At 48.2% G+C, this 19,307-nt stretch overlaps 1 protein-coding gene across 9 annotated transcripts in view; it reads left to right on the top strand.

Annotated features, from left to right (window-relative positions):
* The first annotated feature begins 1,238 nt into the window (after positions 1–1,238).
* DEPDC5 (DEP domain containing 5, GATOR1 subcomplex subunit) overlaps positions 1,239–19,307 on the top strand; it is a 45,272-nt gene continuing 27,203 nt past the window's right edge. For 5 of the 9 annotated variants that reach the window (XM_054173178.1, XM_054173174.1, XM_054173176.1 and 2 more), the window contains exons 1-22: positions 1,239–1,352; positions 1,845–1,932; positions 2,557–2,603; positions 3,070–3,155; positions 3,877–3,960; positions 5,216–5,265; positions 5,762–5,831; positions 5,993–6,071; positions 6,915–6,976; positions 7,871–7,940; positions 8,329–8,401; positions 8,737–8,840; positions 9,133–9,207; positions 10,008–10,142; positions 11,109–11,170; positions 11,267–11,340; positions 11,797–11,866; positions 12,365–12,401; positions 13,096–13,216; positions 14,230–14,453; positions 15,723–15,926; positions 18,416–18,551. In XM_054173178.1, the coding sequence (XP_054029153.1) occupies positions 1,295–1,352; positions 1,845–1,932; positions 2,557–2,603; positions 3,070–3,155; positions 3,877–3,960; positions 5,216–5,265; positions 5,762–5,831; positions 5,993–6,071; positions 6,915–6,976; positions 7,871–7,940; positions 8,329–8,401; positions 8,737–8,840; positions 9,133–9,207; positions 10,008–10,142; positions 11,109–11,170; positions 11,267–11,340; positions 11,797–11,866; positions 12,365–12,401; positions 13,096–13,216; positions 14,230–14,453; positions 15,723–15,926; positions 18,416–18,551 (2,009 nt within the window). In that variant the 5' untranslated portion in view covers positions 1,239–1,294. The remainder of the gene's footprint in view (positions 1,353–1,844; positions 1,933–2,556; positions 2,604–3,069; positions 3,156–3,876; positions 3,961–5,215; positions 5,266–5,761; positions 5,832–5,992; positions 6,072–6,914; positions 6,977–7,870; positions 7,941–8,328; positions 8,402–8,736; positions 8,841–9,132; positions 9,208–10,007; positions 10,143–11,108; positions 11,171–11,266; positions 11,341–11,796; positions 11,867–12,364; positions 12,402–13,095; positions 13,217–14,229; positions 14,454–15,722; positions 15,927–18,415; positions 18,552–19,307) is intronic. The other 4 variants (XM_009910966.2, XM_009910965.2, XM_054173177.1 and 1 more) reach the window with 1 other exon arrangement.

Genomic DNA, 19,307 nt, shown 5'->3' with positions numbered 1-19,307 from the left:
GCTTAGATTGTAAAAGTAAAGGTCTTCCTGTGAAACATGCTTGTCTTAAATGAAAGTGGCAGGAAGAAAGCGAGCAGTGGCTGATGCAGTTAAAGTGGAGTGATGTGAACCCCTACCTCAGGCGCCAGCTCTTGCTTGGCCCTGAACTCTGTGGCGCCGCCCTCTGTGGGGTGCAACTGCTGCAGGAGCCATCCGGATGGCGAATCTGGCAACTTTGAGAGATGTGGGAAAGGGCATGTGAAAGAGTCGGGTGACAAAACCAGAAGATATAACTGTCAGTGAGCACAAGCTGGGGGATATTTTTTACTGATCGAGTAGAGAAGGTTCCACGTGAACATAAAGAAAATCTTTTTCCCTGTGAGGGTGGCCGAGCCTGGAAGCAGGCTGCCCAGAGAAGTTGTCGAGTCGTTCTCTGGAGACATTTAAACCCCTCCTGGATGCATTCCTGTCACCCGGCTCTGGCAGGGGGGCTTGTCTCGATAGTCTTTTGAGGTTCCTTCCAACCCCTATCGTTCTGTGATGCATTTAACGTGACGTTTTGTGGTGGTTTAGGCTGGGTGCTGGTGCTGCCGCACAAGCCACACCTGGGATGTCCCGAAAGGGTCCAGCCCCGTGGGTGGGCACAGGAAGCCAGGTATTTAATCCCATAATGCCCTGCTCCCCTATAAAACATCAGCGGGGGGAGGTCCTCTCTTTCTCTTTCTCCCATTGCCTGCTGCCTAGATAATGGGGTGAGCCACCTCCCTTGGGCCTGGCCTGCCCCCACCCCTCCCAAACCCTGGGGGTTTTGGGTGTACCCCCAGGTGGGGGTGGGACGTTCTTGGGTATGTTTTGGGATATCTCTCTGTTTTGTCACAGTGCTTGTGGTTTTCTGTAAAACTTTCATTGTTTTTCCATTTAAACTTTCCACCATTTTTGCAATCCATTTGTCTGAGTCCTTTCTTTTGCCCGTGGTGGGAGAATTGGTCTCTCAACCTACCACAGGTTTGAAACTCACTCTTGAAACACAAAATACAGGATGCTGGAGATAAGTGCTGGCTCTGGAAGGAGTGCTGGTAGGCAGGTCATTACAAAGCTTCTAGTCTGACATGTAGTAAAGTTTGTAAGGTGCCTGCATTTCGGGTGTGGTGTTCCTGGCTATGTGGTGGTAGAACGGCCTTTGTTCATGCACAAAAGTGTAAAGAGTGAGTTTGTAATGACAAGAGATCTGTGTTTGTTTTTCTTTCTGTGTTAGATTTGCAAGATGTCTTCAAATGTTTTTACTCAAAGCAGCTGAGAAGAACTGGAACTCAAGATGAGAACCAACAAGGTGTACAAGCTCGTCATACATAAGAAGGGTTTTGGAGGCAGTGGTCAGTATCCTCTGGTTTGTAGCAGGCAGACCAGCACTCTCTTAATTGAATGCAATTAACTGATGCATTGATCCTTTTAAGAGAACAGCCGAGACAGAACTTTGATGTACAAGAAGCAGCAGCAGCCAGAGCTTGGAAAGCTCTTTTTATAGCAGTAGAATGAAACTGCATTTGTCAGAGCAGAGAGGTTGTACCTGTACAATAAAACTTTAATTCTACCTCCTCCTCTGTTGTTGCATCACTTATAAGTCACCCTAATAAGTGACAGACTTGTCACTCACTTGTGACAAGTTTTGTAATTTGAAAGAAGTGTTCTTGCCCCCAGGAGCGGCCAGGCTGCAGTGGCTAAAGAGGAGCACTGCTGTGTAGTGAGTGCAGTGCTTTGCTGGTGTGTTCCTCCTGGGCTGGTGCACTTTGTATACAGTTAACCATTGCATATGTTTGGTATAGATCTCTTCACTGCACATTCCCTCATTCATTTATGTCTTGTAGATGATGAGCTGGTGGTGAATCCTAAAGTATTTCTTCAGATCAAGCTGGGAGATGTTGTGGAAATTGCCCATCCCAATGATGAGTACAGGTGAATGCTCTTTTTGCTGGTGTCAGGCTGGTGTGGTTAGAACACTGAACACCTGTTGCTTCTGGAGTAAGAGGCTCTTTGAGCTGATACAGCCTTGCTTCAGGGTGATGCTGTGGGGTTTTTCTGCCTGAAGAAAAGAGTGGAACTGTAGCAGGAGTCTATGGAATTCTTTGTGTTTGGTGTTAGTCTGCTGATCTTTCGTAGGACAATTAGCCCCGTCATGAGAATCTGCAGTACCTTCATCCTCTTCATAGAGATGCTGTTACATAGTGACTGTTCTTTCACCCTATAGTATATCCTAGGCAAGGTGAAATCTGGGTGGTCTACTTTCCCATGTACACCGCTTTCTGTACCTAAGAAGTGCTTTGTGATTACAATAGGTGTAAAGAACAAGACAGGGTGGCAGGCAGAAAGGATGATGTATGAAGCTTTCTAGATGTTTCTCTTTAGCTTATCACAGTATCACCAAGGTTGGAAGAGACCTCGAAGACCACCAAGTCCAACCTATCACCCAAGACCTCACGATTATCCCGTGCTCTTTGTTACTAAATCGTTTACAGTGTGATTTACCAGAGCTGACTGTTGGTGTCTCAACTTGTCTGCCTTTTCTTTTTTACATGCTAGTCCTCTGCTTCTGCAAGTGAAGTCCCTCAAGGAAGATCTGCAGAAAGGTAATGTTCTAGACTTGTGGGCTGCGCAGTGAAATCATAGACAAAGGCGATGTGATGGGGCTGCACCTGTGGCTGGCTAATGCCTGTGTTTTAGCTCTGTAAGACAGTCAGTGCTTTGGTCAGGAAGGGTTGGGTTCTAATGCCATCAGAAAACAAAGAGCCACTTTAAAATCTGCTTTTGGCTGTGGTTTAAACAAAAGCGGTTTGCTAGCCTTGTTTCTGCATTCTCTGCCTAGCTTTACATCTTGCAGGAATTAATTCAACCTAAATTTGGAATTTCTCTCTCCTGCTTTGATTTTAATGACTCTTCAAGTTGGCCATAGCCAAAAGGAGCCGAGGCCTTTTGCTGTGGCCCTAAGTGTTTCATGACAGTCTCACTGTACTGCTCTCGTGCTTGTAAACCACTTGAAGCCTTTTGGGGTATGTTCAGTTCTCTGTTGTCTTTTCCTTCCCTTCTCTGTGGCAGAAACTATAAGTGTGGATCAGACGGTGGCACAAGTGTTCCGCCTGCGGCCATACCAAGATGTCCATGTGAATGTCGTGGATCCAAAGGTCTGTGTCTTTGTAGCCTTTTCCATCTGTCCCTTCACTTAGCTCAGATCACAACTCTGTGGATTTTCATCTGCAGTAGTATTGGAAAGAAGGCACTGACTGTTCATTGGAAGGTCTTTAGCCTTTCCTAAGAGAGCCAGGTGTGGGCAATTAAACTGTTTGTTTTGTGTCTCTTTTCTCCTTACCACCCTTGCTCTCTTTTTGAAGTCTGTGGACCAACTTCCATGCAGCTGGATAGAAATTTAGACATTTCAAATACCTTAACATTCCAGAAATTCAGGCTGGCCAGGCAGAGTAGAGAGAGCCAGTCAGTGGCCTAGTCAGGTGAAGAGCCATGGCATGGATATGCTTTTTTTTAAACACATTTCATAAAGGTCCCAACTATCAGAAGAGCTTCAGGTAGAGCTAACATTCAGCACAAGGCAAAAATCCACAAGAAATAAGGCTTCCTTAATGTAACAAACAATGAAAGTAATTTGTTCTACCTGTGCTTCCAATTTGCACTGAAACTTGGGTCTTTTTCTGGTCACGCTGTGCAGTGTGTCACCGCAGTTCCAGGTACATGCACCGCTCCGGTGCTTACCCTGAAGTGACTTCTCTGTTGTCTTGCATCCATTAGGAGTGTTGGCCCTCCCTGGAATATTTGATTCTTAACATATTGAAGGGCACTACACAGCATGAACAAGTAAAATCTGAGCACTGTTTTCCTTCTGTTTCCTAGGAGGTGACCTTGGACTTGGTGGAGCTGACCTTCAAAGATCAGTATATTGGGCGTGGGGACATGTGGCGGCTGAAGAAAAGCTTGGTAAGGCCTCTGCTGTCCTCGTGTGTAGGATGGGGAAGGTTAGAGACCACCTTCTTTGCTGTGGCTGTAAAGCAAAAGAAGTGTTTTACAAAGTAGAGGAAACTGAGGACAAGACCAATGTCAGCAGCTCCTGGGAGGTGATGCTGTGAGTGAGAAGGGGATGTAAAGGTGTTGCAGAAGACATTCATCCCATCATATACTGCTCCAGTACCTTAGTGTTAATGACTGCCTTGGGCAACAAAATGCTGCTGAGAGGTTTTTATGTCTTATGACCCTAGGAAGGAATTGAATTTAAATGTTTTTCAGGTAGCAGTGTGCTGAGGTATCCCCTCTCCAACAGTACCACTTCATAAGCAGCTATTAGAATGTTTGTTTCTGTATCTCTGAAGTGCGGTCTTTGGCTCTTGTGAGCACAGTGAATCAGACAAATAAACCCAAGAAAAACTTGTGTGTGTTAAATACTAGTTCCTGTCTGTTGCAGAGGTTCTGTGGGCTGAAATGAGCCTGGTGAATGCACTTAGTGGGCTTTGCATAGAATACATAGAATACATAGAATACATAGAATAAACCAGGTTGGAAGAGACCTTCAAGATCATCGCGTCCAACCCATCAACCAATCCAACACCGCCCAAGCAACTAACCCACAGCACCAAGCACCCCATCAAGTCTTCTCCTAAAAACCTCCAGTGATGGCGACTCCACCACCTCCCCAGGCAGCCCATTCCAATGTGCAATCACTCTTTCTGTATAGAACTTTTTTCTAACATCCAGCCTGAACCTCCCCTGGCGCAGCCTGAGACTGTGTCCTCTTGTTCTGGTACTGCTTGCCTGGGAGAAGAGACCAACATCCGTCTGTCTACAACCTCCCTTCAGGTAGTTGTAGAGAGTAATAAGGTCACCCCTGAGTCTCCTCTTCTCCAGGCTAAGCAACCCCAGCTCCCTCAGCCTCTCCTCATAGGGCTTGTGTTCCAAACCCCTCACCAACTTTGTTGCTCTCCTCTGGACTCGTTCCAGCAAGTCAACCTCCTTCCTAAACTGAGGGGCCCAGAACTGGACACAGTACTCGAGGTGCGGCCTAACCAGTGCAGTGTACAGGGGCAGAATGACCTCCCTGCTCCTGCTGGCCACACTGTTCCTGATGCAGGCCAGGATGCAGGGCAGAAGTCAGGTGCCTGAGTGTGAATGGCTGGGTTTGTAAATGGTTCTCCTCCCTCTGGGGCTGCTGCACTCACTGCCTGTGGTTTCTCTCCCCTAGGTCAGCACTTGTGCTTACGTCACCCAGAAAGTGGAGTTTGCAGGGATCAGGTCAGTACCTCCCCTGAGAACTTCCTGATGACTTCAAGGAGTCCAGAGTCTCCAACTGAGCAATCTTCTCTGGGAAACCCTTCATGTTTTATTGTGCTCTTACCCTTCACTGGATTTCTGTCTGCACCACAAGGTGGGGGAAGGCTCTGTCTGATTTGGGGTGGAAGGAGCTAGTTGTAGGACAGCCAGACACACTCCTTGCCTCTGATGAATGCCAAATAATTTTCCTTTTATTTGCCCTCCCTTTCCAAGGTGGGCTCATAGTTAGATGAGTGTTACTTGTGTTGCTGTTGAGATGACAAAGGGCCAAGGAAACCTGCAGACATGTGACAACTTTTTGACTCAAGATCAGGTTTTAACCAAACAAACTTCGTCTCTTTCTTCAAGTCATCCTTGAATGGAGATTTTGGTGCACTTTTTTATTTGCTCATCTGCTGATTCTCTAGTCTTCATGTACACTCTGGATAGCAAATACTCTGCACTCCTTTTCTTCCAGGGCACAGGCAGGTGAACTGTGGGTGAAGAGTGAGAAGGTCACTTGTGGCTACATCAGTGAGGACACCCGGGTAAGATTGTGGGGCAGTGCTGAAGTGCCAGCATGTTAGAGGGGAGATGCCCTGTGGTGCAGTGGGCACAGTCATACAAGTTGCTCTTTAGTTAACTTCTGCTTTTGGCCCTTTTAGTGGATGTGTCTTTGTTTTAAGTCAGATCTTCTGTTCCTTTGCAGGTTGTTTTCCGCTCCACTTCAGCCATGGTTTACATTTTCATCCAGATGAGCTGTGAAATGTGGGATTTTGATATTTATGGTATGTAGGGAACTGCCCTGCCTGTGGGTGTGGCTGGCAGCAGCTATTCTTTCTGCCCCTGCTAGGAAACTGCCAACACTAGAAAATGAAAATGTCCTGCCTTTGTCCTAGCCCTGCTCCAAGGTATGCTGTGGCCCTTACTTGCAGTACCAGGCTCTCTCCACAACTGTCCTGTCCCTACTGCAGGGCCTGGATACCATTATCTCAGAGATGAAGTCAAGGGGGCCAACTGACTTTGAAAACATGGAGATTGGAAGGACTTTCTCTGAACATGTTTGGTGATGAGGGCAGGTGCAAACCTGTGGGAATCCTAAAGCCAGAAATATGTAGAAGTCCTGTGCAACAAGGACCTTGATGGTTTAGATTTCTGTTGACTTGGGTTAGTGAGGAAGCACAAGCCTCACCTTAGCCCAGGCAGAGTCAGCTGGAAGTGTTGAAACTTTAGGCATTAGCAATGAGTCACCTGTGTCACTGTCCTTTTCTTTCTGGCTAAATTCTTTGGCAAACTTCTCACAATTTCCTTTGACCATGTGTTCAGGCATATGGAACTGGGCAGCTGTTCAAAACTGAGCAGGGGTTCAGTTGTGCATGCTATGCCTGAGAGGTAGGACAGATGCCTTCCCAGCATGCTGCAAGGGTGTTGGAAAAATGACAGTGAGGGTCTTGTTTACATCCTCTGAAACAGAGCCCTGCTTTTAAATCTTTCTGTCTCTTTGCTTTAGTGATAGAGCCATTCCCTGTGCACACAGCTGCTCTGAGCCTAAGAACCCCAAGAATCTCAGGGTTAAATATGCCCCAGAGCTGAAGCAGCTGCTGGTATTTCATACATTGTTTACTTTGCAGGGGACCTGTACTTTGAGAAAGCTGTGAATGGTTTCCTTGCTGATCTCTTCTCAAAATGGAAGGTAAAGAGCTGAGTTCAGCCTGTTCTGAAAGAACAGCTCAGAGCCATCTTAATGAGCCCATTGTGCCAGTCTGAGGGGGTTGTGTCGGGCAGTGCTAGGATTTACAAGCCTGAGAGATGGCTCCTGGAAATCAGGAGTGGTCACAGCAGGTCTGTGTCAAATCACACATGTGCTGAGGGACTTCAGTACTGATCTGTTGTGTCTGCTGCTTTGTATCACATGATTTGCTTGTGTGGACTGAAGTCACTGCGTGTGTGACAATGTTTGGACCATGCCCAACAGATCTGTCTCATTTTCATTATGCTTTCTCTCCAGTGGAGAGTTCTCAGGAGCCCTGCATGGCATGGCTGTGGAACACATGGCTTGCCTATAGTACCACTTCAGTAAATTTGGGATGGCCCTGAGCAGTGCCAGGGCTCATGGGGCTCCTCAAGCTTTTCCTCTCAAGGCCAGTGTGCTCTTCACAGCCGAATTCCATTGCCTGTGCTAGCACTGGAGCTGTTTAGGGAAGTTTTAATGCTTTATTTCTCTGGAGTTGGTCAGGGTATCTCTAAACACTAAGAAGAATACCAACATACTAGCTGTATAAACAAATGGAAACAACTCTCTTTGGTTTTTAAACACAACTCTTGGAGCCTGGCAGCTACAGAGAACTTTGTTTAGACAGCAGTGGAAAGTGCTGCTGTTCAGTGTGGTGTGGCCTGGAAGCACAGGCTGCACAACAGACCATTGTGGTGTTTGATAGAGGCATTTGCAGCATTCCTGTATCCTGCCTTCTGAGGATCTTTGGTCGTAGGTGTGAGGGGCAAGAGGCTCTTACTGTGTGTGTTTGAACAGAGTTTTCTGCTGAATGGGACCCTTAAGATTCTTTTTTCCTTCTGTTCTTCTTGGCAGGAGAAGAACTGCAGCCATGAAGTGACAGTGGTTCTATTTTCTAGAACATTCTATGAAGCCAAGTCTATAGGTATGTGTGTTAGTTCTGCTTTTCCATGTTCCTGTTGCTAAGCCTAGTTCCTTCTCTCTTGGAAGTTGGTCACAGGCTGCCAGTGACCTTTCCCTCTTTTTTTTCCAATGCCTATGTCCAAACTATTCCCTACCAGCACAGTGGGTGCACAGCCACTTACTCAGCTACTTCAGTGAGCTCTTCATATAGAATAATACCTGTCAGAGTTTCCTCCTCACACTCCAGCCATCATACTGGTATAAACACAGTCTTAATATTGTCTAAAAGGTCTGAGGTTTCACAAAGTGGATTTGGATTCTTTCTTAAACAGCACTGGCAGCTTCTTACTAGGAAAGAGGAATGCCTGTGCCAGAGCAGGGCATCAGGAGTGTTTGTGCTTCTCTTGCAGATGAGTTCCCTGAAGCCCAGCGTGCCTCCATTCGGCAGGACCATGAGGGAAGGTTCTATGAAGATTTTTACAAGTAGGTCTTGCTCACAGCTGGTTCATGGGCACAAATGCAGCTGTTCAAGCTGCCATTTGATTCTGGGTTCCATCTTGTTGACACTGCTTTGCAGAGCAGTGATGTTCTCTGGCACAGAGTGGTGATCACCCGTTTAGAAGCAAGGGGTTCTTCTGGCTAGGGGTGTGCACTTTGTGTGCTGCTGCGCCTCAGGGACTGCTACGAGTACATGGTGCCAACGTGCTGCCTAGCAGAAGGGAGAAACTCCTTTTTGCTTGTCCTTTTGCTGTAGTTTGGTCATCCCTTCTCACTTCACAGTTTCCTTTTATGGTCCTCCTTGCTTGTGTTCTCTTTAGAGTTGTAGTTCAGAATGAGAGGCGAGAAGAGTGGACCTCGTTGCTTGTCACCATCAAAAAGCTTTTCATCCAGTATCCTGTGCTGGTACGCCTGGAGCAAGCAGGTACCAGAGTCCTCCTTTTCCTGGCTTTTACCCTTTCCCTCTTTTTGTGTTGTTTTTGTTGAAGCTGTAACTCTGTAACTCTGTAGTTTCAGCCAGAGTTGTACAGCTCAGTGCTCTGCTGGCTAAGCTGTTTTGCTTGGGTGTCTCTGAGAAGTGCCAGTACCAGCTGTGGATGTCATCTGTTGCAGCAGTAGCATCTCCTGCTGATGCAGCTTTAGCTTGCTGTTTGGCTTTGTTTGGGGTTTTTAATTTCTCTCTTCAGACATTACCATTTTTTCCCCTTTTTTCCCAGAGGGTTTTCCTCCGGGCTACAACTCTACCTCAGCACAAGGGAACTACCTGGAGGCCATAAATCTTTCATTCAATGGTAAGTTGTGAACAATGGGTGAAAACATACATGGGGAGAACCATGGATGCAGCTGCCAGTAACTGAGTGTGAACTTCTGTGGCCTATGAAGCAAAGGGAGCATTAAGTGGTTAAGTTCTTGTTTTCAGCCTCAGAAGCCTTGTGTGGCTCTGGAAAACCAGTGGCTGTCAAATAATGGAGTGTTTGGTATTTTGTGCTTCAGGAACCATTTACAGGGCCTTGTTTAGGATGAAACCTTCTAGCAGTGTATCTGTAGGAGGACCTCTGGGAATAGAAGTTGTAATTTTAAGTTATGGAAGTGTTTCAAAATCAGGTTGGATCAAATGTGATGTAGGGGAAGTTGATCCATCTTTCTTGGCAGGGAGATGGGTTCGTTGTGCTGGAAGGGCTCTCCAAAGAGCTGCTTTCTGTGATTCTGTACATCAGATGTTCTGTCACCTCAGTGGCTGTCATATTACTCCCATGGGATGGAGCACAGAATAGTATTTGTAGTTACTAGTAATAAGCTTTACATTTTGGTGGGTTTTGAGGGGGAGGTTGGTTGGTTGTTTGTCTGAGGTGTTATAAAGGAAAAGCTAGGCATATGGGGAAGGTGCTGCTGTTGCTCTGTGTGGTTCCCATCTTCCCTTCAGCCCTGCCTCTGCTGCAGCTCTGTTGCCATCCCTTGGTCAGCTAAGGCTGCATGCAGCCCCTCTCCTGCTGGCACATACTGCGTGGCAGCTTGCTTCAGGGCGCTGCTGGCACAGGGTGCCCTGTGCTGCCACGAGCCCTGGGCAGCCAGGCCCTGCTGTGTCTCGCAGTGTTCGACAAGCACTACATCAACCGCAACTTCGACCGCACCGGCCAGATGTCCGTCGTCATCACGCCCGGCGTCGGCGTCTTCCAGGTGGATCGGCTGCTGATGATCCTCACCAAGCAGCGCATGATTGACAATGGTGAGCGTGGGAGGGAAGAGCTCCACCCTTCCCTTGCTGTCACTTGGGTACCCTGGGGAGGGGGTTACAGCCTCGCAGCTGTGTGCTTGCCCCTCATGGGCAGACGTTCAGAGGGCATCACAGAACTGTTCGGATTGGAAAAGAGCCTGAGGATCATCGAGTCTAACTGAGAACCCTACTCTGCAAGGTTGACCCCTAAACCATATCCCCAAGCACCACATCCAAACCACCTTTAAACACATCCAGGGTTGGTGACTCCACCACCACTCTGGGCAGCACATTCTGAAGCCTGACCACTCTTGCCCTGAAAAAATTTTCCCTAATGTCCAGTCTAAACCTACCCAGTCACAGCTTGAAGCTGTTCCCTCTTCTATCACTAATTACCTGTGAGAAGAGACCAGCACCAGCCGCTCTGCAACCTCCTTTCAGGTAGTTGTAGAGATCAATGAGGTCTCCTCTTTGCCTCCTCTTTTCCAAACTAACTATCCCCAGCTCCCTCAGTCGTTCCTTATAAGGTTTATTCTCCAGGCCCATCCCAGCTGGCCCTCCTCTACACTCGCTTCAGCACCTCCATATCTCTCTTGCATCAAGGTGCCCAAAACTGGACATAATACTCAAGGTGTGGCCTCACCAGAGCTGAGTACAGGAAGACAATCACCTCCCTACTCCTGCTGGAGTACAAGGGGAAAATACAGGGCTTGCAGGCATATCAGCTCCTTTGGGTGTGACACAGAACTTCCCTGCCCGTGCAAACCTTTCCCTTAAAGGGTAATCTGGCATGGCTTGCACTAGTTCAGAAGAAACTTCTCTTCTGTCCCCCCTGCCCCTGTTGGTTTGAAACCATACCAGCTGATTTCCATTCTCAGTGTGTGTGATGTGAATGCAGATTGAGCCTGCAGCCCAGTGATCTGTTTTGGCTTAGTGCTGCTTGGCAGATAGCTGAACTCTGCTCTTCTTTGCTTACAGGGATAGGTGTGGACTTGGTATGCATGGGAGAGCAACCATTGCATGCTGTACCACTCTTTAAGGTAAGGCCTGCTGCTTTCCCCCTCTCCTGCTACAGATGTAACCCATTTTGTGACTAGCTAGGCACTGGTTGATGTGCCTCTGAATTACTCTTGCAGCTCCATAATCGCTGTGGGCCTGGTGACTCCAGACTGGGTGATGACTACAATATCCCACACTGGATAAACCACAGGTAGATGAACTCCCAGCCTCTGCTACACTTCTGCTTTGCTTTGCTCTCTATAATGTGTTGAATTCTCTTTGTTCATTTCCTCTGCTCTCCTTGCAAACCAGTCATGCATTGCAGTAGTCTCACAGAACTCTGGGTATTACTGCTATTACTGCAAATACAGGAGAGCTGTGTGAACTGCACAGTGCTGTGCAGACAGTGAGGCTGGAGAAAGAGGAGGGGTTCAGGTGTAAGCATATCAAGAAGAGGCCAGCACCGAAGCTGTCTGGGAATGCAAGGCTGCTCTTTAAGGCAAGAGTAGCCTCTCTGAGGCTAATCCATCAGTGATTTCCAGTGCAGAGAAAGGGGTCTCCTTTTCTCCCTCTGGAGCTAGCTCAGATTCTTGGGCTGTTTGCTAGCAGCTAACCAGCAATGTTTGGTTCTCAGAAGGCAGCTGAGACACCCTGTTTTTCCTTTCAGTTTCTACACATCCAAAAGCCAGCTCCTGTGTAACAGCTTTACTCCACGGATCAAGCTGGCAGGAAGGAAGGTAGGTATCTTTCTGATTCCTCTTCTTGCTGCTAGCTTGAGATGCCTTTCCTCAGCCAGGTCCCAGCCTTCCCAGCGAGCATTCCTATAGCTGTAGTGAAGGTTCGGTGGTAGAAGCCAGTGAAAGCATCGCTGTGGTGGTGGTTGTAGGACTGTGAATGAAGGGCAAGTTTGTAGGTCTTTCCTTTCTAGGATGCAGTTAGGTAAGAAATGTTTTAGCCACTGTGAAAGTTAGTTTCATTCTGTAACAAAGAACTCAGGGGGAATAAAGGGATTGAAAAGATGTGGTTTGTACTCAGGTTTGTGACCAAGTGTTGGTATTTAATAATTGTGCTGTGGTCTGGCTGCCCTGCTCAGTCAGTAGCATAAATTTTAAGTCTGATGCTTGATCCCACTGGAGGATGTTTCCTTAGAACATGCTGACTTCTCCCTTCTGTCTTTTCTCTTGTTCTCTCTTTTCCTTTTGGTCACTTCACCCTTCTATCGTTGGACCCTCCAGCCACAGACTGAGAAAGCAAAGAGTAACCGAGATGCCTGTGAGTAATCCTGTTCTGGAATGATCTGTCCCACTGACTCCCAAACTAATAACCAGCTGCAGTAAGATATGACATGAGCAAAAACACTGCTGGTGAGATGTGGGAAGGGGCAGTTGTTGCAGAAAACCATCAGGACCTCTGTCCTTACCCAGGATGCTAATGTGCAGAGATCAGTTGCCTTCTTGGCACAGAGCTGCTGTGGAGGGGTGAGTTTGTGTCCTGGGTGCCTGTCAGCTGGCTAGAGCAATAGATGGTATCACACTGATGTTAGTGGTGCTGTTTATGGCAATGGGACAGGAGGGCACTCACTGGGCTGTTATCAGTGCTGAGCACAGTGTTATAAAGGGAGCAGCCTGCATTCTTCTCATGCCACCTCATCCCAGGAGGGGTTGTGTTCTCTAGCTGAGGCTGTCCCTGCTTTCCACGATGCTTTGAATATGCAGTTCCCTTGGGGCAGACTCGAGGCATCTGTTAATATGTAGACTGAGTTGTTGTTTGCTAATTTTGTGGCTTACATATATGAGGGAAGGATGTTAGAGAGGGCCTCAGGGGCACCAACTTGGGTAACTGACCCGCTCCAGCTGTTGTTCTCATGAGACTTGTGTATGTGAGTTCTTTGGGAACAGAGAGTTGGGTGCTGCAGGCCTTGGACATTCCTGAAAGAGGTTCCAGTATTATGTGATTTGTATTTCAGCATTAGGGGCTCCAAAAGATGCTGAGAATGCCCTGCCTATCCAGGTGGATTATGATGGCTATGATGCCCAGGTGTTCAGACTGCCAGGCCCATCCAGAGCCCAGCGCTGTACCACCTTCAGGTAAGAGGTTTGTGAGTAGACTTGTTCTGGAGTAGCTGTGTTGTGGGGTATTTCTTGATGCATAAAATGGTTTGACAAATAGAGGCACAATTAAGCTCCCTGTGCTTACAACTGAACAAAAGGCTTTGTCTGTAGCTTGCATTTCTGGCTGGTTGTCTGGTATTTTACCTCCCAGTGTGTGGGATCTAGGAAAAGGCATAAGAGGACTTTGTCCTTGCATCTTTAGTTTCATTTGAAGTAGAATAAAACTAGAATTCCTTGCTAAGTTCCTGGCAGACTTTGCAAGCTGGATAAGGAGGTGCTTGCACAGAGCTGTAGAAACAGCATGGATTGGATGCACTGCTTAGTAACTGATGCCAAATGGAGAGTGGTGGGGAATCTTCCCTGACAGTGATGCCCTTCTGATGTGAGAAGGAACAGGTGAGCTGAGTGCAGGTTCTCAAATATCCTGTGGCCTCCCATCTGAGGAGAGAGGCTGATTGTTTTCAGGTTCTGGCCAAATTGATTGGTCAACCTATAAATTCTAGTAATTTTTTTCAGGACTATGGGATCAATGACCTCATTTTGAAGTGTTCCCTTGCTTTCCTTCTTCTGTGGTATTGCCTGACTCTGCAGAAGCTGTGTGTGGCCTGGCTTGCCTTCTGCAGGCAGCCTGCAGTGATCCATGCTGGAAGGTGCCAGTGCAGTTTGGTGTAGTGAAGGACTCCAAGGAGTTGCCTCATAGCTTTGTGTTCCTGGAACTGTGTAGGCTTAGGTCTGATATCTTTTAGACCAAACCTGATTACCAGCTTAGTGTGAGGTCTGTAGAACTGGATCAAGAGGTGAGCCTGCTCTTTCCACAGCCGTTGTGCTGGAGGCATTTCAGTGTTGAGCTCTGTTGTGTGGTGCACATGACACAGCAGCCCTCTTCTTGGGTGCTCCTAGTGAGTATTGACTCTCTTACCTGACTCGGGCCTGTTCCAACATGGGAATTAATCTTTTTCATATGCCTGGACATTTCTGTTTCTGTTCAGCAGGGCTGTGAGGGAGAGAGAAAGTCGTACCAGGAAGAGCTCCAGTTCCTATGATGTCTCCTGCAGCCCTTCTCTGCAGAGCCGCACACTGCCCCCCGAGGAGGTGAGGAGCCAGGCTTCTGATGACAGCTCATTGGGCAAGATCTCCAACATCCTGATGATCCCACGGCCTCATCTGCACCAGTGTGAAGTCAGCAGCTCTTTGGGCTATACCAGCACCAGAGGTCAGCCTAAGGCAGATGGGAAAGTACCACAGGTGGTGAGAGGGGAGAGAGTAGATGTTGGTAGCTGTCAGGCCAGCAGAGGGGAGGTGGTGCATCCATGGTCCACCTTTTCTGCAGCTCCATCTGGGTGTGCCTTCTCCCTTGGATATCCTTGGCCAGTTCCATTCCTTTCTCATTAACTGGCTTGTTCTAAATAGAAGTGTCCTGACACTGATTTGTTCTTTTCCCTTGTCTCTTGCCTTCTTTAATATCTGACTGTTCTCCTGTGCCACCCTGGAAATGTGGACACACACAAGGAACTTCTCATTATCCAGGTCACCTACAATCTGGCAAATGAGAACTGGCCTTGGGAGCGAGCCCTGGGGACCCTGCTTATAACTTTTGTCTGTGGGGATTTGTTGTCATTAAGAGCCACTTTCTGGCTCTTTCCTTCAACAGCATACTGCTGAGCTACCTTGGTGTGTTAGCACTGCTGGCAGTCTCCTTTTTCCTCTTTCCAGTTTCATTTTGTCCTCAGGCAGCATGTGGTATCCTCACAAATCCAGCTCATTCCTGAGTAAATCGTATTCTTCCTGCAAGCTTCTCTACAGTTCTGTCCTTGAAGGCTCTTTACTGTTGGTTTTTTTCTTCATGCCATATGACACATGATGCCATGTTGATCCTGTTACAGGAACTGGATTTACTGGTGTGGAACTGCTGTCACAATGCACTCCACATTACCTTTACTTTTCATGTTTTCCTCTGATGTCAGTTCATGCACATCTGCTGTGGGGGTATTTCTGTTGCTGCATCAGTCTGAAGGATAGTCCTTGTGACCCAGCTGAAGGTGTGCAGCTGTGTGGGCTGTAGTGGGGAGTGGAGCCAGAGTCATTGAGGTTTTCCCTCTGTCTCCTGAAAGTCAGTCCTGATTTTAGTGGCCTGTGTTGCTCACCTGTATCTCTGCTGTGTCTTTAGCACTCATCCTGACTTTCCTGCTGTGTCAGTCTTGATTTCTCAGGCAGTCTTGCAGCTCTGAGCAGTTCTTTGTAGCTGACTTAGCAGTTGATTTCTTTGTGGCTTCATTTAGTACAAATTGGCACACTCTATAGCCATGCTCTGATGGCAGCTGCAGTCCTCTTCCTCGTCTGTATTCTTGTTTAGGCTGTAACTTTCAGGCTGGCTGCAACCCTTTCAGCTCCTCACCCTGCCTCCTCAGCTGCCACCTACCCCAGGCAATCTTTCTGTCCCTCAGCAACTCATTGTCATTTGCACGGTTTCTGTGTTTCCTAGATGTCCTTGAGAACATGCTGGAGCCTCAGCAGCGTGACTCCAGTGCCCCTGGGAGGTTCCACGTGGGCAGTGCAGAGTCGATGCTGCACGTGCGGCCCGGGGGGTACACCCCGCAGCGTGCCCTCATCAACCCTTTCGCCCCGTCCCGCATGCCCATGAAGCTGACCTCCAACAGGCGGCGCTGGATGCACACCTTCCCCGTGGGTGAGTGCTGGGATCCTGCCACCCCTGCCTGCTCCAGGCTTCAACAGGAGATCCCCCTGAGCTCTGCACTGCTGTAGCCTGCGTTTGGAGACTCTTAGTGAACGCTGGCTGCCTTGTAGTGTCAGTGACTGTGGAGTGATCTGAGGCTGATTATCATAAGTAAGGCTGGAAAAGACCTCAGAGATCATCAAGTTCAACCTATCACCCAAAACCTTGTGACTGACTAAACCATGGCACCAAGTGCCATGGCCAATCCTTTTCTGAGCACCTTCAGTGACGGTGACTCCACCACCTCCCTGGACAGCACATTCCAGTGGCCAATTACTCTCCCTGTGAAGAACTTTCTCCTCACCTCCAGCCTAAACTTCCCCTGGTGCAGCTTGAGACTGTGTCCTCTTGTTCTGGTGCTGGTTGCCTGGGAGAAGAGACCAACCCCCACCTGGCTACAACCTCCCTTCAGGTAGCTGTAGACAGCAATAAGGTCTCCCCTGAGCCTCCTCTTCTCCAGGCTAAACAGCCCCAGCTCCCTCAGCCTCTCCTCATAGGGCTTGTGCTGGAGACCCCACACCAGCCTTGTTGCCCTTCTCTTGACACATTGAAGTATCTCAATATCCTTCTTAAATTGAGGGGTCCAGAACTGGACACGGTACTCAAGGTGTGGCCTAACCAGTCCTGAGTACAGGGGCACAATGACTTCCCTGCCTCTGCTGGCCACACTATTCCTAATGCAGGCCAGGATGCCATTGGCCCTCCTGGGCACACTGCTGGCTCATGTTCAGCCAGCTGTCAACCAGTACCCCCAGGTCCCTTTCTGCCTGGCTGCTCTCCAGCCACTCCGACCCCAGCCGGTAGCACTGCATGGGGTGGTTGTGACCAAAGTGCAGCACCTGGCACTTGGACTTGTTAAATGACATCCTGTTGGACTCTGCCCATCTGTTCAGCCTGTCAAGGTCCCTCTGGAGAGCCCTTCTACCCTCTAGCATATCAGCACCCAACTTGGTGTCGTCTGCAAACTTACTAATGGTGGACTCAATCCCCTCACCAATAAAGATATGTCCAAGCCAGGGGCTGACAGCTTGGCCAGGAGTTTGCTGTGGGTAATGGTGTCAAAAGCCTTGCTGAAGTCCAGGTAGACTACATCCACAGCCTGCCCCACATTCACCAGGCAGTCACCTGATCATAGAAGGAGATGAGGTTGGTGGGGCAGGACCTAAATCTATGTTGGCTGGGCCTGATCCCCGCAGGTGCGCTGTGATTGCCCCCAAGATGATCTGCTCCATAATCTTTCCTGGCACGCAGGGCAGGCTGACAGGCCTGGAGTTTGCAGGTTCCTCCATCCAGCCCTTCTTATGGATGGGCATCACACTGGCCAGCTTCCAGTCATCTGGGACCTCTCTGGTGAGCCAGGACTGGTGGTAAATGATGGAGAGCAGCTTGGCCAGCTCATCTGCCAGCTCTCTCAGCACCCTAGGATGGATCCCATCCAGTCCCATGGACTTGGAGTATCCAAGTGACTCAGTAGGTCCCTAACTACTTCATGGATTTCAGGGGGATTATACTGCTCCCTGACCCCATCTACCAGTTCAGGAGGGCAGTTATCCTGAAGTCCTCCTGCCTTACTGTTGAAAACAAAGGCAAAGAAGGTATTTAGTACCTCAGCCTTTTCCTCATCTTTAGTTACAATGTTCCCCTCCAAGTCCAATAAAGAGTGGTAGGTTGAAATTACCCCCAAGACAAAGTTGCCAGACCAGCTTGGTTGGAAAGCAAATGAAGCTGTATTTACAAGCACACTACAATCTAGAAATAAGAAATGCAATGAATATGTACAAAATGTCCATAAACAGCACAAGAACCCCTCCTGGTTCTTGTGGACAAAACCAGGGGGCTACCAACAGCTTCCTCCTCTTCTCCTGCTTCATCCCTGTACACAGGACAAGAGAAAGAAGGGCAGAGAGTAGCTTATTAGCACTTAGCCACAACAAAGAATGTGCCAAGGTCAGCAGCAGCCAAGCAAAAGCCAGCTAGTATCTGCTAGAGTGAGGAAGCTGAAAAGAGGAGGAGTTACACACTACTAACTTTATGTTAGTAATCAGACCCAGGGGATTATTTAGACCTTATCATTATTTTTCTTTTTGCATCCAATGGTAGTTTATTTATATTCTACCACTTTCCTACTCAAGCTGTGGAAAATTTTCCTAGGCACAGCCTAAAACTACCACATGAAGTGATGAAGTGAATCACATCTGGGCTGACTTTCACCTGCTGAACTGCTCTCATTTGTTTAGCACTCTGCAAGCAGGCCCTCCAAAGGAATACTCTGCTTCGCTGGCTTCGGAGAAGATGCCAGAGGTTCAAGTCTTTGAAGAGTTGATAAACAGCCTTTCTTTATGTCCCATCAGTTAGCATTGCTTGTGTTGACAAAAGGAGGGTGCAGGCAGTGCTGAATCTGTGCAGATGTGATGACTGATGATCCGACTGTCCCTGTGCAGGCCCATCAGGAGAAGCTATCCAGATCCATCATCAGACCCGTCAGAATATGGCAGAGATGCAGGGCAACGGGCAGCAGGATTTGACACACTCCTCTGCTGAGCTGCTGGAGCTGGCTTACCATGAAGCCACAGGGAGGTGAGGTTCTGAGGAGCAGCCTGTGTAGGCTTTGCTGAGCATCCCATTGCCTTAAAATGGTCCATAAGATGCAGTAAGTTTGGTAATGTCCTGTCAGTGCCACCTCTGCCTAAATTTAAGAGAGAAAGCTCTCCTGGCAAGGCTGCAGGTGCTTTACTTCTGCTTTGGGGAAGGTTGCAGATTGTCATAGTTTGCAGTGAATCATTCATGGGACTGGTCAGAACTGCCTTATAAAAGCCTGTGTCTTTAGTTCTTGACTTACTATCCCAGCAGCTGTGACCTTCATCCCAGAACAGAGCACTTTTTAGCACAGAGCATTGCTTGGGCTCTCTGTAGCTGCTGAATGATTCCAGTGCTGTCCCTGCAGTCCTGGTGGGAAATGCAGCCCCACCGAGACCAGGGGAGGATTGCAGATGGCAGCACCTGGGCTGTCTTACAAAGCAAGCTCAGGTCACTGTTGGGAGCTTGCACTGGCTGTTGTCTGCCCCTTTAGTGAAATTCTCTTACTGGTTCATTTGCTGCATTTTGTCCCTCTTCTCACTCACTATTAAATGTCATTTACTGAACCCATTCAGTTGCTCAGGCAGCTTTGTTTCCTTTCTCAGCAGCTTTGGTGCCTTCCCTGCCACGTGTTTCTTTCCTCTTGCATGCTTGTAGAAATTCATGTTGCAGACTGCCTCTGCCCAGCATGGGTGAGGATGCTGCTGCTGCTATGCTCTGCCTTTTTCATTTTGAGATGCTTTTTTCCCCTGCTGC

Source organism: Dryobates pubescens, chromosome 25, assembly GCF_014839835.1.
Source record: "Dryobates pubescens isolate bDryPub1 chromosome 25, bDryPub1.pri, whole genome shotgun sequence".
Lineage (NCBI taxonomy): Eukaryota > Metazoa > Chordata > Aves > Piciformes > Picidae > Dryobates > Dryobates pubescens.
Note: the sequence above shows the minus strand (reverse complement) of the source record. Positions and strands in the feature narration are given on the sequence as shown.